This window comes from Acanthopagrus latus, chromosome 18, assembly GCF_904848185.1.
Source record: "Acanthopagrus latus isolate v.2019 chromosome 18, fAcaLat1.1, whole genome shotgun sequence".
NCBI lineage: Eukaryota > Metazoa > Chordata > Actinopteri > Spariformes > Sparidae > Acanthopagrus > Acanthopagrus latus.
In genome coordinates this window covers 13,126,740-13,144,005 of record NC_051056.1, presented here as the reverse complement: position 1 = coordinate 13,144,005, position 17,266 = coordinate 13,126,740, and the positions used below count along the sequence as shown (strand labels likewise).

Genomic DNA, 17,266 nt, shown 5'->3' with positions numbered 1-17,266 from the left:
CTGGTTATTACCACTCCACCTTCACACAGTGACAAACAGGTGAGGGAGAGCATTAATAACTGCGAAACAGACAGGAAGTTAGCTAAAACGACGACAATGCTTACAGCGGCTTTGAGACTTTACTCTAAGCACTATCAACATCTTTATTATCAACATATACCATATAAAGGCTTTCACATGCATATGATTTGTACACTGAGTGTGAGCATGTTGAGCCTCTCTGTTGACGGAGCATGTACAGCTACCGGTCTGACCTCCTGACACTGCAGCCACAGCTGCGCGACATTCCTCACTCTTCTGACCTCACCAGAAATCTACACCCTGTAACCCACCATGAATACTGCTTTGTGTTTTGAGGACCATATGGACACATGAAAGACTCAATTCACCCATTAAAATGTGTAAAATAAAATCTTCTATTTCCAATCATTAATGGATACATTTTTGGAGATACAAGTAACAGTACATCAAACAAAGTCAAGCCAACTCTTCTAAAGAGCTCTACTTTTGCCCTTTAGCCACTAAATAAAAAAACACCACCTTCAACAGTGGAAAAATCCAAGTGCATGCTGGCAAAACTTGTAATCGTGACTGTTTGAAATCCAGATATTCAAAATTACTCATGATGATAATACAGTAGCAAAATATTACATATCAAGAAAGAAAGGCTAACATCAAAAGAGTATTAAGACATGATTACAGAAACAAAGTAATCAAACTGCACAACTTGATAGAGAGACGAGTAACAAACAGACCCCTCTTAAAAGTGAGTCCTTTAGAAGCTAAGGAAGAGCAAGAATGTGTCGATTTCAGCAAGTGTGGGTTATGTAACCTGTGGGGGACATGGGCAGTGAGCAACAAAACATCTGTCCATCAGCTCTTAACAACAGCAACAATACACTTATTTGAAACTGAACCCATAGCTGACTCTTGGGAAAGACTGGACATGACTGTTCAGGATCCTGCAGCAATCCAGTGCTCTGCAGAGTACCATCAGCCTGTGAAAAGCTCATCCAGCCAACTCACACAGGGTCTCATGAAGATGTCGTCTGCAGCGCATCAGGACATCATGTCCATTTACTGGAAGAAGCCATGTGAAGGGCTTGTGGGAGCTTGTAGACCACGGCATTGTGAGTAGGCTAAGATTTAGTATAAAAAAATATCGCTCCCTCGTCTTTGAGTTCTTCCATTTTCACCCCACGTCACATCCAGCAGGCCAAACTGAAATAACAGGACATTAGTTAAACTCTTCTTTTTGGAATAGCTCTGGTGATGCAACCTCATGTCTGACATTCAAATGTAGACATTTTGAGGTTTAGCAATACCACAACCTCAAATAAACGTACCTAGTTGCCATTCACTTGCATTGACGGTGTTCCACCATGATCAATTGCTGCCCTCTCCCTACTGCGATTCTCTCGTTCTTCATCTTCCTCGTCCCGCTCCTCGTTACCACTGTGGTTCTTACAGTATAGTCTAAAAAAGAAAAAAACAAAGACACACATACAGGAGAGTTTGTAAATAAAAAAATACTGTGAGTGAGGTTTAAAGTGTAAGGTCAGCCGACTGTTGATCAGTAGAGTAGTGAAAAAAGGGGGGACTGACTCAACAACAATGCAAAACCACTCCATACAGTCTTTAAACCTCACTTACTGTATTTATTATTTTCATGCTTAATTGTAATGTGGTGGGATGTGGCTTGGGTTTGTCCGTTTGTCCTCACCTCTATGAGCCATACATACAGCATGTGAGATAACAAAAACATAACTACAAATCATTCCGACAAAAGCAGTCTTTGAAAGGGGACCATATAAGAGCTGTGATCCTGCCTGAGATGAACATGTCTACAATTTTCTCTGAATCAGGTAATGTTTTACAAATAATGGTGTTCACATGTTTATATGTCAAACACTATAGAGCAAGGGCCTTTATTGTTAAAGGAAAAGTGTTGCGCTCACTTGTAGATGCCACGCGCCATGTTTTCAATGTACTTGGCTTTGTCCTGAAGGCCGCAGTGGTAGTGGTAGGTCTTCACACATGCCTTGATTTCACACCCAATGGTGGCACCCAGCTGAGTGCAGAGCGTGCATTTCTGGAAAACAACAAAGCCGAAATTATTTAGGCAAAAAAATGACGCGTTGTATTTCAACTCCTACAAGGTTTTGACAACTCCTGTTTGACAAATCTTCCTACCATTCTTTTCCCCCTTTTAATTTCCTGGATAACTGTTTTCACATCAAAGTTCCCAAATTCAGCCCGTGATGTAGTGGTCAGCTGCACCGTCCCCGATGAAAAAAGCTGGAAGGGATCACAAATTATAGACAGATGCAAGTGGTAGTACTTTAAATGCACAATTACAACAAAGTGTTCATCAATAGAATTTCACACACACACACCCCAATCTTACCATGCACTTGTAGTGCGCGGCCACTTTTTTGGAGTTGTCGGTGTGAAGCATGCCTCTCGTTTGATTCTCTTCATCGCCAGCATGACAAAAGCCACAACGCTGGCCGCCGTCTCCTGGGCTGGCCCGCAGAGGTGACCTGTCCCGCTAGATCACACATAAAACAAGAGGTCATGTCAAAAAGTCAAAAACAATAGGCCACGCAGAGCCAACAGACCACTCAAGTAAATTTCAGCAATTTCATTTGTGGACAGATGGTGCTGCCTTACATGGGAGGAGCTCTCCTCGTCTGCAGCCTGTGAGGTGGAGGAGCGGGAGTCTTCCGACTGGCCACGAGAGCCGGCCTTAGCTCTACCCTTCTCAAATCTCCCTCTGCCTCTACTTTGTGGAGGCGAAGAGTCTGAATCCTCCACACCTCCTTCTTCATCTGTGGTATAAGAATTTACATTACACCAGATTCTAACTGATAGAGACAATCGTCATCTTGAGTATGACAGCATGTAGCCTCGTGGTACAACAGATATTAAAGCTCACTTTACCTTGAATGCCATCCTGAGAAGCATCACGGTGTTTGCGACAGTAAACGCTGTGTTCAGGACCAAAACAAATGCATTTCAATGTACTTAGACATTAATGACAAATGTCTTTATTTATAGCAGAGGATTCCAGATGTAAAGGGCCTTACAGGTAAATCCCTTGTGAGGGATTCTCTTTGATCTGGGCTTTATCCTTCACAGCACAGTAATAGTGATACGTCCTCCGGCACGTCTTCACATCACAGCCGATAGTAGCGCCCGGTCGGTGACATGAAGAACACATCTACGAGAAGAAAGAAACACATCTACATATTTATTAAATTCCTTTATTTCTTTCTTTCTTTTTTAAAGACAAGCACATGCAACTCCACCTCATTCAAAATAGCTTGCAATTTGTATTGTGATTTGTCTATTACTAATGTCAAATGTGATCACAATGTGGCTCTGCATAATTATTTCTCTCATGAGGCGCTGACAGGCACAACTGTCTGAATGGCCATATGCAAATAGATATAATATGATCATCCCTGTGGGGAAATGTGATTGTTGCAGGAGGAAAAGAAATTAAATTCAGCAGGAAAGATGTTACAGACAAAAGCCTGATAATAATAGACTTCAACAATTTATGCAAAAAAGCATTACCGATACGAATGAATTGTTAGCATCTAGCCAATGAGATTAAACTGCATTTCAGTGCAACATTCCTCTGAATTTCACAGGAAAAAAAACACATAGAAGAGCATCTCAGTCTTACAGTGAGCACCACTGCTTACACACATACCGTGTACAGTGCATTCAGAAAGCATTCCGACTCCTTCCCGTTTCACATTTTATTGTGTTGCAGCATTATGCTGAAATTGTTTAAAGTATTTTTTTCCCTCATCAAACAAAACTCAGTACATCACATGGACAAAGCAGAAACAGAATTTTAGAACATTTTTCAAATTCATTTAAAAAGGAAAAACTGACATTCAACTCACATTTACATAAGTATTCAGACCCTTTACTCAGTACTTAGTTGAAAAGCGATTACAGCATCGAGTCTCCTTGGGTATGATGCGACAAGCTTTGCACACCTGGATTTGGGGATTTTCTGCCATTCTTCTCTGCAGATCCTCTCAAGCTCCATCAGGTTGGATGGGGACAGTCTGTGGACAGCAATTATCAGGTCTCTCCAGAGATGTCTGATTGGGTTCAAGTCAGGGCTCTGGCTGGGAAACTCAAGGACATTCACAAAGTTGTCCCGAAGCCAATCCTGTGTTGTCTTGGCTGTGTGCTTCGGCTCATTGTCCTGTTGGAAGGTGAACCTTTGGCCCAGTCTGAGCTCCTGGGTGCTCTTGACCAGTTTTTCATTAAGGGTATCTCCAAACTTTGCTCCAATCAGCCTTCCCTCAACCCTTACCAGTCGCCTAGTTCCTGCTGCTGAAAAACACCCCCAAGGCATGATGCTGCCACGACAATGCTTCATCGTGGGATGGTCTTGGGCAGGTGACGAGCAGGGCCTGGTTTCAGCCAGCCATGACGCTTAGAATTGAGGCCACTATACATACACATTGCCAAAGTGAGAACCTCACCTTATTCAATAGTTTTCAGATTAAGGAAATGAGCCACAACCTGTTCAGTCTACATGTAAAAAACAAAATCTCATGGGCCGGACGAGCTGAAACGCTTCTGTTAAGATTTGGTTATTAATATCTCAATGCCAGTCTGCCGGCCATGTAACACTCCCTCTTTGCTGAGAATAAAAAGTGGGTACCTACCAATTTATTTCCCCTCTTGATTTCTTTTTTCACATCCTCAATGGAAAATCCTCCGATGTTTTCACTGTCTGAGTGAGATGTGACCAGGGCGGAGGAGAAGAGCTGCAGAGGACATTTAGAAAAAATATAAATTTGTTTGTGCAGTCTAATGATGACGATGGTATGTACAATGTCTTCATTTTAATTTCCCTTGATTACTGCTGATACACCATCTTCCACAGTAACATCAGGATCTCCAGTGTTTTCCAGGCTTCAAAGCTGATTTCATAGTGATATATTTACAATTCGTGGATAAATCAATTGCTTCTGCTAAACACATTTACCTTGTCTAGTTTAATATTTTTCCCCCCCTTTTTGCCTTATAAAATGCAATATTTTGTACGCTTCCCCCTCTGGCGTTCACAAATTTCACAATCCCTGGCTTTACTGTATTCTACACATTTTCCTAAGGGCTGCAAGTATGCATGACTCTGTCTTGAGTCTGTCTTGGGTTGAGAACAATGTGCTCCCCTCACCATGCACTTGTGGTGGGCTGCCACCTTCTGGCTGTCCGACATTAGCAGCTGCCCACACTCCTTGTCACGGTTGGTTCTGCAGAAGGCACATTTAGGCAGCCGCGCTGCTGCCGTTCCTTTCCTCTGTCCTGACATGACCGTAGGCTTTTCTGTTTGCCTCGACTGAAAGAGCAAAACGAAAACACCAAAAACATTTTCAGTTCAGACTAACAAGATAATCTTGTGTTGCATAGGCTGATTCATCCTTTAAAATAGATGTAAATTAAGCACCGATAAAAAAAAATATATATATTGTTCACTCAATCATCAAGTAACAATACATTACCATGTCATCAACAATATCCTTAAAACAGTTTTCATACACATCAATACATTCATCATATAGCCATCCTATAATCACATCTCCTATCTGATTCAATCTAGATGCCATAAGACTTCTAATGCAAGCAACATATATGGTGACACCCAGAATCCTTGGCAATATAGATGACATGAATAATGAAAATGACGGCCCAACATCTTAGCAGTAATGTATTGTGAATATTGTGTTTTGTTGTTAATGTGTTCATAACTTGGGATAAACATTTAAATGAGGTTAGCCGGTGTAATCAAACATCCCTTACAGATTTAATTATTTAAGAGTAAAACTGTGTTCTGTAAAAAAAAAAAAAAAAAAGTTATTTCACTGACTAAATGTGAGCATTGTGAAATAATGAATAAAACCTTTTGGACAGGAGCCATTAGAAACTCTTTCCCAGAAACAGCTGGAAACAAAACTTTGACTCAACTACTGCTGCAAGTAACTCCAGAACAGAGCAGCAAAAGTAACAAGAGTGTCCTTAAACACTCCTGGCTCTGATGAATCACACATGGGGCCTACACCGTTTGTTGCAAGATCGCAGCTCAACACTTAACAATAAGTTTACTATGGCCAGAATACAAAAAAAAAAAAAAAAAAGTGTGTGCTAAAATTGCTCACCAATGGCAGTATTTTGTGAGGGGGGGTGATCAATAACATTGTTTTTGTTTCATCATGGAACAATTGCAGGCAACATCGGCACAAAGCGGGCTGGCAATTAACAACATTCACCAGTCATTCCAGATCTAAATCAGATTTATCAGGAACAGGGAGGTGAATCAGCAGCAGGACTGTGGATCAGATGTGATTCAGCCCATTTAACCTGCACGTAGGGGCTACTTTTAATCACACACAACCCCCTCATGACTAGTTTCTGTGAAAATGATGCAACATGTTTCCTATTTAGCATACACGGCCTGCTCCTGAATTCTGCCACATGTCGTCTGTCACATCTTGAAAACATCCTGATCTGTAAAAAAAACAACATTATTCAGTAGAAATCTGCTATTTTAGACTGCCTGTTGTGATGAGCAGTGAAGACATACCCATGACCAGGAGCCAGCTGTGATGATTTAAATGTGAATATTGTCACTGTATCTTTTTCAGCTGCATCTTCATTAAGTTTAAATGTAAATTATTAAAAAAGAAATATTTATATTTATATATATATATATATCATGCAACACTGTATTGTTGAGAGGAGAAGATCATACCTCCAAATGTATGTTGTCATTTGCTGAGATTTGATGCTGTCCATATTGCACTGGAGGCGCCACACATGCATAAAATACGAGGATTAAAAAGATCTATTCCATCCTAAACAGTCCAAAAACGAAAGTGGGTGTTTTAAAAAGCCAACAAAAAAAATCACAATAGCAGTATGCTGCGACGCCTTGATAGAGCCATTACAGCCATGATAGCAGGGCCAGGATTTCACTGCGGCGGCAACAGCAGCGGAGCCAGCGTGAAAACACACAATACTGCCCGGGTAAATAACACCAAATATCCTTTATTTCACCCTCTGCTCCTCACTCACAGTCTCCCATAACACAATCCCTCACTACATGGCGAGGTTGTGGTTCATTTGTGCCGAGAACAAGGGGGACACAAAAAGTGCTTCAAATTTCTCTTCCAAAGTTTTGAATTAAAGGGGGTGTGTGTCTCTTTCTCCACTAAACTAGCTATAACTGAAAACAATTTCCACTATGAACATCTCAACGCCCCGAAACCTCTCACAAGGCCTTTTCATGAGGGAAAATAAAGGTCGATGGCAGGAAAATGTGACTCTTCGACATTGTGTTTCTACTGAAACCCGAAAAACAAGCGAATATTTCCCTTTAAATGTGGGAAATTATCATGACAGGCGCGGGTCTTCGCAAACCGTTTCGAAGTAAAGAGCGCCATACGTGATGTATCCCTGTGAAAAGAGAGCAGCTCAGCTTGTACGCCAGCAATACGGCCCCAAACGACAATAGGCCATAAAACAGCGCGGCTAACATCCAGCCGCGGGTACACAGCTCACATCTTACCTGCTGATATTATCTCTCGGCACCGAGACGGTCGAAGAGATGGAAAAGTGTTCCGAGCAGTGGCTGTGTTTCTTTCCGTCCTTCAGAACTGATCGTGAGGTTTTCACACACACACACTAGCATCAAGCTAGCTGCCGTGTGCTAGAGAGCGGGACTTCCTGGTGAGGCTTTCAGAATAAGAGTCCGGTTGAGCCACCGTTTCTGCGATGATTCAAACGTGAAAAGATGCAGGAGGTCAGAAAATGTAGGAAACGAAAGTGCTTTACGAAAATAGATCATGACAATTACTTCAGTTCTGAAGTATCGAGATCCCCCAAAGCAGGTATTACGAAAGGGCGGGCAGGGTTGATCTAACACTGTGTTGTTATGTCAGACCAGTGAAAATATGAGTAGTTGGGGATTTTAAGACATATTTGATACAAAAAACACAACAACAACAAAAACATGAAACAAGTGTCCCCAAGAGACCCTGTCAACGGTCAGTGTGAGGAAAGTTTTGGGTATTTGTTTAAAGGTGCACTATGTAGTTTTGGGGTGGACATTTTAATGTGAATAGAGTGATCTGCTTTGACTAATTTACTAAATAAACAAACTCTCTTTGTTGACTGAATAACAGAACTGAATGCACAAACTCATTTTAAAGGACAACACATACAGTTTGACTTTGTTTATATGTGGCAGGCCCTGCCACCTTTCTAGCTTCCAACCAGGGACCTTATTTTCCTCTGAGAACAGCCTATCATTGAAAAGATAAATATGGCTGAGTTTCATTACACATTTGTGCATTTATATGCCAGTCCAGATTAGGTACGTAACTTAAAGCAAAATTGTTTATTTTAAAGTTCCTATGAAGCAGTAACAAGATTCTAATTCTCTCACATCACAGACATATGTTTTATTAAGCACCAGACCATTGGTCATTTGAATGACCAAAAAAATAATAACAATTAATAAAATGTACAGTATTCTCTGAATTGAAACACTGGGGGTGTGTCCGCTTTACGTCTGACAAATCCTCCAGACCTTCTTATTCATGACACTGGTGTTGCACTCAATTGTGGGGGTGCCAAATCACATAAAATGCCAATTTCTACATGATGTTGCTTTAAAATAGAAGCCTTCTCTTTGAGGGGCCCTTATAATTTTACAGGGACGTATCAGCCCATTAGCAAAGCTTTGATCTTCAACAGGTAAGATAAAGCCATTGACAGCATAAAACAGGGCATTATAGTACTAAGTTGTAAAATCAACATAATTTGATGTATATAGATTAATTACCAAGGGGCATTACATTGATCCTTGTGGAGCACTTGATCAACAATTTTGGACTTGAGTTGAAGCCACTGGCAACAATGGTTATGATGTAAAAATATTCATCATAACCAATGAAAAACACCTTATTTAACAGTGTTATGATCAATGATATCAGAAGTTGTGGACAGAAAGATTGCAGCACTGTGTTGCTTTTTATCAAGTGAGTCGACAATAACATCCATATGTCACTGACAGCAGTTATTACATTGTGGCCAATTTCAATGCTTCCTGCGTTCTGTGAAGAACATTATTATCCTCCAGAAAGGCTTAAGGTTGTGAGAGGCAGGACAGTCAGAGCAAGGCAGTCACCCCCTCTGTGTGTGGCACTACCTGAACAGTAGTGGCTCATCACAAAGCACCACATGTAACTCAGTTTAAGTCACACTTGTAAAATGAGATCCAAGGAAATGGATAGCATTTATTAGCTTGTTTGCAATTCAGAATTTTAAAGCTTTTTGCATTACAACACAGGGATGCATAATATGACATAATGAGCACAAGCCCTCTGCTGCTTCTCATATATTTTTCAACATCTGGCTTGGATTTCTGTTTGGAGGATGCTGAAGGCTGGTTTCAGCCCACAATGTCTGCCATCAACTGTGTAGGAAGCATAATAGTGGATGTTTAATGATATGGGCATCATATGAGAAATATAAGGCCTGAAAGTGTTCAACATGGTTAAACTATTTAGCGTATTATAAGAATAGGCTCTATCTATCTATCTATCTATCTATCTATCTATCTATCTATCTATCTATCTATCTATCTATCTATCTATCTATCTATCTATCTATCACAAAGTAAAACAAAGATGACATGACAGAATCTATATCATGTATTTATATTTAATCCTGATGATTGTTTGAATCAGATTACATTATTTAGATGAATTAAGATGATATCTTTTATCAACTCCAAGTAAGAGAATAAGAAATATTGAATAACAGATTATTAATAAACCTAATAAGTCTAATTATAAGTAATAAGTAAAAATACTAATAAGTCTATATAATGACCTGTGCTTTTCAAATGATTAGTTTCATTTGACGACGTTTACAGATGTAAAATTCCATTCAGATGAGATTAAAAAGGCTGTCTGAAATCATTAATATTATTGAACACAACTTACTCTCCGTGTCTTTTCGCGAGAATTTAGATGCACTTGATTACAGTTACGGGGTAGTCCGGCAGAGGGGGCTTCCCGCGAGGCCTCTGATCTGTCCACCCACAAGAGTCACGCGAGCCTTGAAACATGCGCACCTTACAGCGGAGAGGGCGTTTCCACAGCTTCACTTCGGTCAAAACGATTGGCTCAAGTTGGTGTCAGTCATCGTGTAAAGCAAAACATACCCGCCCAGTGTCCCCGGGATGAGGAGAGGACGGGAGTTTCAACAGAAGAGAACAGGGAAATGAAGTTGTCAGACAGGCCAGCCCAGCAACTCGCTCTCTACAACTAGGCAGCTAGCAAGTTAGGTGACAGACGGTCACGAGTAGAGAGATTTACATGAAATATCACAGATATGAAGGTCGACCGTTTGAGCAACTTGTAGCTACATTTAATACACGCTAGGCAGCTACAGCCACCGATCTGAGATAACACTACAGACAGTTCAGAGCAGCGCTACAGTGGAAAAGAAAGTGGAGACAACTTGCTAGCCTGGTAGCTAACCTTTAGCCACCGAGCCTCCTTCAGCTTCAGAACTACAGTTCACTCGGTGAGTCTTGACAGGACGAGCTGAATATTTCAACAGTGTTTGTTATGTGTGTGTTTCCACGGCACTTGCTGTCCACGTTACTGACCCTTGTTGGCTAATTTCTCGCTAATTTTCTGCTAACTAGTTCACAAGCTAGCTCAACTTTGCTGTACGTTAACATTTTTTAAAAAAAACTTTAAGTGTGTTACAACGTCGTTCCGATTAGAAAGGTCGCTTTTACTAGCCTTTTTATTCGGTCTGGACTTAACTCTGAGAAATGATATAACAAAGGGCAAACCCAACGTGTCACTGCAGCGGTACTGTACCCGCATATCTTTGAAAACTTTCTAATGTGACGTTAGCACTGTTAGCTAGCTATTCGTGCTGTTCTGGCCTTTAAAGCTGGAGCTCAGTAGTGTGTTTTTACGTGTCGACAGTGTAACTAACTTTGTTCTATCCTTGATCCCTTCAGGTGAGAGCTTTACTGTCATTTCCTGATGCAAAGCGCTACAGGAAGTCGAATTGCTTTATAGTAGTAGTATAGTTGTTTGAAACTCTGTTTTATCTCTTCAGAGACTTGGGCTTGGATTACCAGTCTTCAGCTATGCCTTTTTTTGGGAAGTCACAGAAGAGTCCGGCTGAAATAGTAAGGAGCCTGAAGGAGAATGTGGCATATATGGAAAAGCTGGATGCCGCAGACAGCAAAAAGTGTGAGAAGGTCAGCACGGTTTCCTCTTTTTACTGTCTTATGATTTCAATGTGGCTCTTATTTATTAATTTTTATTACAATAAATCATGGTCTGAGTCGTTAACTGTCCTTTCACAATTCAGGTTGCAGAGGAGGCATCCAAAAATCTGGCTTCACTGAAGGAAATACTCAGTGGAACAGGTGACAAAGAGCCTCAGACTGAAGCAGTGGCTCAGCTTGCACAGGAGCTGTACAACTCCAACCTCCTCATTGCTCTCATTGCAAACCTGCAACGGATTGATTTTGAGGTGGGGTGATTTTTTTATTTTATTTCACTTTACGCATGCAAAAAGTATTGATCACTTTGTGTAGCAAATTGTCAGTGTGAGTGTGTGTGCATCTGTGCCGAAAGCAAAAATGTCTCTGCATATCATCAGCACCCAGTCAGTCATTCAGCTGTCTGACTGCTTTTTTTTTTAAGGGGAAGAAGGATGTGGTTCATTTGTTCAGCAACATTGTGAGACGGCAGATTGGCACTCGTACACCAACCGTAGAATATATCTCTACACACCCACAGATCCTCTTCATGCTTTTGAAAGGGTAGGTTCAGGCTACCTGAATTCAGTATTTTATAACATGTTTGATGTGTACACTTTACAGCTGCAGTCATATTAAAGTTAAGTCTGTCCTCGGATACTCTTTTGGGTGAAATTTCTTTTTGGGTGAAAACACCTTCCTTCAACATGCCTCGTGATTTTCTACATTACACGGTATGTGTTTCAACAACTCCCCTACGAACGAGCGTGAACATGTCGCACTCACCTTTGGGTTATACATGTAGATGAAGAGTGCTAGTACAGCTGATTAGCTCTTAAAAACTGAGTCATCCTGCCTACTCGGAGAGCAGTGAGTCTCACGGCTGCACGGCATTATGGTCGGCTGAGGCAGCTGTCAGGGGATCACCAGTTGCCCTTTTTGGAATGAATTTGTCCTGCTATGTTATTGAACTTTGTTCCAAAATGTCAAGTCTAAAAAGAGTCAATTTGATTTTCAGAGAGGAACATCTGAACCTGACATTTAATGTCGATGTGAGAGATTATTTTTCAGCTGCATAGATACCTTCCTGCTTTGCAAAAATACTTCAACATGGAAAATAAGACCTAGAGATCTAGCGTCATCGGTGCAAATACACATTTATTAGTAGATTCATTTGAAGTGTTTTGATTATTTGCTATTTTTGATTGTGTTACATCTGCAGTGTTTGTTATATAACTGGCAATAAATGACTTGACCCGACATGTATTAACCTGTGCAGATATGAGAGTGCAGAAGTAGCTCTGAACTGTGGAATGATGCTGAGAGAGTGCCTGCGTCACGAGCCTTTGGCCCGGACGGTGCTCTTCTCTGAGGAGTTCTACTACTTCTTCCGCTACGTGGAGCTCTCAACCTTTGACATTGCCTCAGATGCATTTGCTTCTTTCAAGGTACACTGCCACATTTTCTTCTTGTTTCCAGTATCTTCAAAATAACAGTTTGTATCTAATTTCTTGGTGTCTTCTGTTCCTTCTCAGGATCTCCTCACAAGACACAAGATTATGTGTGCAGATTTCCTGGAGAACAATTATGACAGGGTGAGTTTTCTCACACAGAGTTTGATCTTGAATTCAAAGAATGCTCATACTGCACCTAACATACTTTTAAAATGTCTGTCAGGTCTTTACAGAATACGAGAAGCTTCTGCATTCCGACAACTACGTCACCAAACGACAGTCTTTGAAGGTAAAAGCTCCAGTGCCCTGTCAAATAAAGATCAGTGTGCTCACTTTGCTGGATTGTGTGTTGAATTTAACAAGGTTTTTATTTAAGTCTGTATAATTTTTCAGCTCCTTGGGGAACTACTCTTGGATAGACACAACTTCACTGTCATGACAAAATACATCAGTCGGGCAGAGAACTTGAAGCTGATGATGAACATGCTGAGAGACAACAGCCGTAACATCCAGTTTGAAGCGTTCCATGTCTTCAAGGTGTGCTAAAAAAAAAACTTGTTTATTACTTGCTGAGCTTGAAGTGTGACATATCTTTTTGGAAGAAATTTGCTTGATGATTATTTTGAAATATCGAAAGAGGTTTTGTAAATGGAAGTTCTGTCTTAAGTCGTGATCTGATTTTAGGATAAAACTCTTTAATTTGTCAGTTCGGATAATGTCTCTATCCTATTTTTAAAAGGTATTCGTTGCAAACCCCAACAAGACTCAGCCAGTGCTGGACATACTGCTGAAGAACCAGACCAAACTCGTGGAGTTCCTGAGCCACTTCCAGACGGACAGAGCAGAGGATGAGCAGTTCTGTGATGAGAAGAACTATCTGATAAAGCAGATCCGGGACCTGAAAAGGCCCACAGCAGCGGAGGATGCTTAGGTTCGGCGGGGACGACTGCTCTATCAGGTGGTAGACAGTGTAGGTGGTGGCTGGAGCTGCAGAGGGCTAGGAGAGAGTCTCAAAGACGTGCTTCGTTAAGATTTAATATTAACTACAAAATATAGGAAAAAAAGATTTCTTCCGTCACTTACTGTTTTTTTTTTTTTTTTAGTGCGGATGCGGAGGTGATTTCCATCCAGCAACTTGAGTGGGCCAAGAACTGTTATTTAAACCATAGTGCTTCTTCTTTAGTGATAATGAAATGCATTTAGTCTGTTTGTGTAATGTTGGACCTTTAAACTGTTACCCTTCCACATACTTTGTTGCTGGCAGAGACCGTAGAATAACAGAAAAGTCGACCCAACATAGCCAACGTTAGCTCTGAGATGTTGTTAACAGTCTGTCAGAAACTTGTCTATATTTTAGAGATTAAAAAGCTGAGGAATATATTATTTTTCTAATGTACCTTCATGGTAAACAGTTTAAAACATACAGTAACTCTCCTCTCTGAACATTGTTTAGCCTCACTAATTGCATAGCGTTGGTTTTTTGCCTTATTGTGAACTGTTGTGTTATACGGGGACTTCAAATGATCTTTAGAAATCCGGCTTTGGCAGAGTGACATCCGATTGTATTGGCTCGGTCAGCACATAACGTTTTGGTGATTAATGTGTAGTTATTAGGCCTTTGGCTGCGTGTGGGGTTACAGAGGTCATGAATGATCCTGCAGTGCTGTACTCGCCCAATGCATTAGCTGGCACAGGAAGAGAAAATCAAAACCATAGAGGAATCAATTAATTGTGCTGTGATTTTGAGGCTGCGCTCAGTGAGGCTTCCATGACTGAAATAGAAACAAGGCATCAGATAATGCTGCAGGGTACCAGCCTTCCATTCACCGCTAGAACGGACAGCCAGGATGTACAGATTGATCTCACTAGGAGCAGTCCATTTCATCCTCAAATACTGAGCACAGACTGCAAGGATTCATTTTAAACAGTGATTTAACCAACACTTAATTCATGAGGATTTAAACTACTTGACGTATGCCATCTTGGGCATTTCTCCTTACAATGTTGCAGTTTACTCAGAGGTGTTGCCCATAAGATGCATCAGAAGTATGTGACACAGTGTATCTGTTATATCCATATTGGCTTGATTTAGAGAATTCGGCTGTTTTATTTGTCTGGAAAATTTTAAAACTAAACTGAATCATCTTGAAGGATAAGCTCACCCAAAAAATTCACTTCAGTCTTTAACTACTGGTGGAAAGTCAGGTGACGTCTTGTAGTCCACAAAACATTTCTAGAGCTTCACAACAAATCTGCATTGCAGCAGTCTCCTACACTACTGAAGTAGATGTGAAGGAGAACATTTCCACAATCCAAGACTTCAGAAGCTCTGAGTTCCCAGACTGATTCTAAAAGATATTATTCACACCTTCAGTGCACGGTCAAGCTTGTCTACCCACTTCAGAAAGGATGCGCACCATCGCTTATAGCATAGCAGCAATTGTGAAGATTTGAGCTAAAAAAGGCTGTAAATGATGTATTTTCAAATTTAATTTGGGAACTCTGAGCTTCAAGAGACTTGGAGTAAGCTGGATGCTAAAACAAACACAGGATTGTAAGTAATATGTTCTTGTCTTTGGTTCTGATGCAATTTTAAAAGAGCACACTGCAACATGCCTGTGATGCATCATAAAGCACACTCTATCAGATAATACCCACATGCACTGTGTAAACAAGAATGAGTTTGTTTCGGATGACTAGCACTGAATTTATTGAGTTCCTAACATGCATCACTGATTAGTTGTACTTCTTTAAAAGACTTCGGTTGAAATAATTGCCTTACTTTTGCCATTGTCACTGAAATGGCTTTTTAGGGATTTCAAGAAGTATGTTGTCTGTCCACACAGTCTTCTAGTTATATACCTCATGGGATTTGAGTTTGCAAATGCTGTGTTCTCTTTCCTTTCCTCTCTCTAAAATATTTTGTTTGACAGTTTAAAATACACAACAGTGGTTTGTTTGAATGCATGCCGAAACTGGGTGTATATGTTCAAACTTGAACAGGGACTGCGACCTGGTTTTCACGATGGAAAACTAGATTTTTAAACTGAAATATTTCATTGTGTGGTGCCACACAAATGTTAATTCATAATGAATTGCAGTGTGGTACCTTGTAATGAACGTTGCCTTATTTAAAGACATTTAATGGATCATAATGATTATTATGTAAAAAATTCCAGACCTCTTAATTTGTTTTTAAACCAAAGTCAATATGAATGAAAAGAGTGAAAATGTACATGTCAAGTCCCAAATGCATTACTAGATAACTTCTCACACCTCCATCTAGTGTAGTGTAGCTTTATCACAGACTGCATTGTGATTCCATCTCAAAGTTTCAGTGTCGATCTAGATTTTAACACAGATCAACAAAAAATGGTCAGTAGTTATTCAGTTGTTGTTAATTGGCATTTTAAAAAAAAGCTGTTTGGTTCTCTGCACCAAGTAGTCACAAGACCAACATCAGGCCTTTATGTAACCATTGAGTAATTTGGTAAATGTGCTGTGGTACACTAAAATAACTGAAGTCCTGCGCACAGTGCACTGTCATGTGCTCAGTTAATGAAAGAAAGTTTGTCTCAACTCCTTTGTGGTTATTTATTGTGAAAACTATACGAACACATTGGACTGAGCCCACATTGACGGTCGTCACTATTCCTTCCTTCCTCCATGAGCACCAACAAACGTGCAGCCGGCTGACAAACTGAGGTTACATAACAGTCTCTCTTCTGTATTAATACCCAAGATTACTAGACTGTTTTGTAACAAAATGACATCCATTTTTAAAAGAAATAATCCAAATGTGATTTGGTTTCTAAATGTGGATACGAACTTTGTGGAAATTTGAGTCCAGTCATGACGTGCACTTTGAGAAGGACTTGCTGTACACAGTCATTCCAGTGGAGGGCGCTGTTGGCAACCATTGACACTTTAAATTGGTTGCACAAGAAGCATTTAATGTCTCTATGACCCTACCTCTAATTATGATTATATAAATAAATCACTGGCAATACTATGTAGACATTTACACAAATTCCTTAAGATCAGTAGTATATATTTCATGATTTAGAGTTTTGTGTTTAAATATTTGTTGTGCTTTACTTTTTTACTCTGTTGCCTTTCTTTTTTTTTCCCCCTTCTCTTTCCACACTCTGGATATTTTCTTCATTTACCATGGGAGCGAATAATGTGTACATAACTTTATAAAGGATAAAAGTGTGAAAGCATACATGAAAATAAAAATTTATGGCAATTTATTTTTTTGTGTTCCTCTTAGTTTTGTTGCATCTGTTGACAAAACACCACCTTAATAATGCTAATTGGTACATATAGTTTGATGACTTCAACTTATTACCAGTGTACTAGGGTTACACAATATGGCAAAAAGATAAGGAAACATATTGTGATTATTTTGACAAATACTGTGATATTATTTGCGAATGAGAATGATCATTTTTCGATTACAGTTTTCATTTTCCCT

General features: G+C 40.1%; 2 protein-coding genes across 3 annotated transcripts; one reads left to right on the top strand and one right to left on the bottom strand.

Annotated features, from left to right (window-relative positions):
* Window positions 1-392: 392 nt before the first annotated feature.
* On the bottom strand, window positions 393-7,763 carry phf6 (PHD finger protein 6). Its single transcript, XM_037076520.1, has 11 exons — window positions 7,604-7,763; window positions 5,216-5,377; window positions 4,701-4,802; window positions 3,090-3,223; window positions 2,944-2,990; window positions 2,674-2,831; window positions 2,408-2,551; window positions 2,194-2,298; window positions 1,959-2,092; window positions 1,347-1,476; window positions 393-1,221 (listed from the first exon to the last, which is right to left on the bottom strand). The coding sequence occupies exons 2-10, from the start codon at window positions 5,348-5,350 to the stop codon at window positions 1,347-1,349; spliced, it is 1,089 nt and encodes a 362-aa protein (XP_036932415.1). The 5' UTR covers window positions 5,351-5,377; window positions 7,604-7,763; the 3' UTR covers window positions 393-1,221.
* Window positions 7,764-10,257: 2,494 nt separating this feature from the next.
* On the top strand, window positions 10,258-17,042 carry cab39l1 (calcium binding protein 39, like 1). Of its 2 annotated transcripts, XM_037077303.1 has the most exons (10): window positions 10,258-10,632; window positions 11,185-11,329; window positions 11,443-11,607; window positions 11,781-11,899; window positions 12,615-12,783; window positions 12,871-12,930; window positions 13,013-13,078; window positions 13,183-13,326; window positions 13,529-13,759; window positions 13,893-17,042. In XM_037077303.1, exons 2-9 carry the CDS (start codon window positions 11,216-11,218, stop codon window positions 13,718-13,720), a joined length of 1,029 nt encoding a protein of 342 aa, XP_036933198.1. In that variant the 5' UTR covers window positions 10,258-10,632; window positions 11,185-11,215; the 3' UTR covers window positions 13,721-13,759; window positions 13,893-17,042. The 2 variants fall into 2 exon arrangements, with proteins under 2 accessions (XP_036933198.1, XP_036933197.1); XM_037077302.1 differs by having other exon boundaries at window positions 13,529-17,042.
* The last annotated feature ends 224 nt before the right edge of the window (window positions 17,043-17,266 follow it).

Coding starts and splice junctions, on each gene's coding strand:
- cab39l1 (XM_037077303.1), top strand. CDS start 11,216: ATGCCTTTTTTTGGGAAGTCACAGAAGAGTCCGGCTGAAATAGTAAGG. Junction 11,900..12,614: donor CTCTTCATGCTTTTGAAAGG/GTAGGTTCAGGC, acceptor TAACCTGTGCAG/ATATGAGAGTGCAGAAGTAG. Junction 12,931..13,012: donor TGGAGAACAATTATGACAGG/GTGAGTTTTCTC, acceptor AATGTCTGTCAG/GTCTTTACAGAATACGAGAA.
- phf6 (XM_037076520.1), bottom strand. CDS start 5,350: ATGTCAGGACAGAGGAAAGGAACGGCAGCAGCGCGGCTGCCTAAATGT. Junction 2,552..2,673: donor ACGAGGAGAGCTCCTCCCAT/GTAAGGCAGCAC, acceptor TGTGTGATCTAG/CGGGACAGGTCACCTCTGCG. Junction 1,477..1,958: donor ATGGCGCGTGGCATCTACAA/GTGAGCGCAACA, acceptor TTTCTTTTTTAG/ACTATACTGTAAGAACCACA.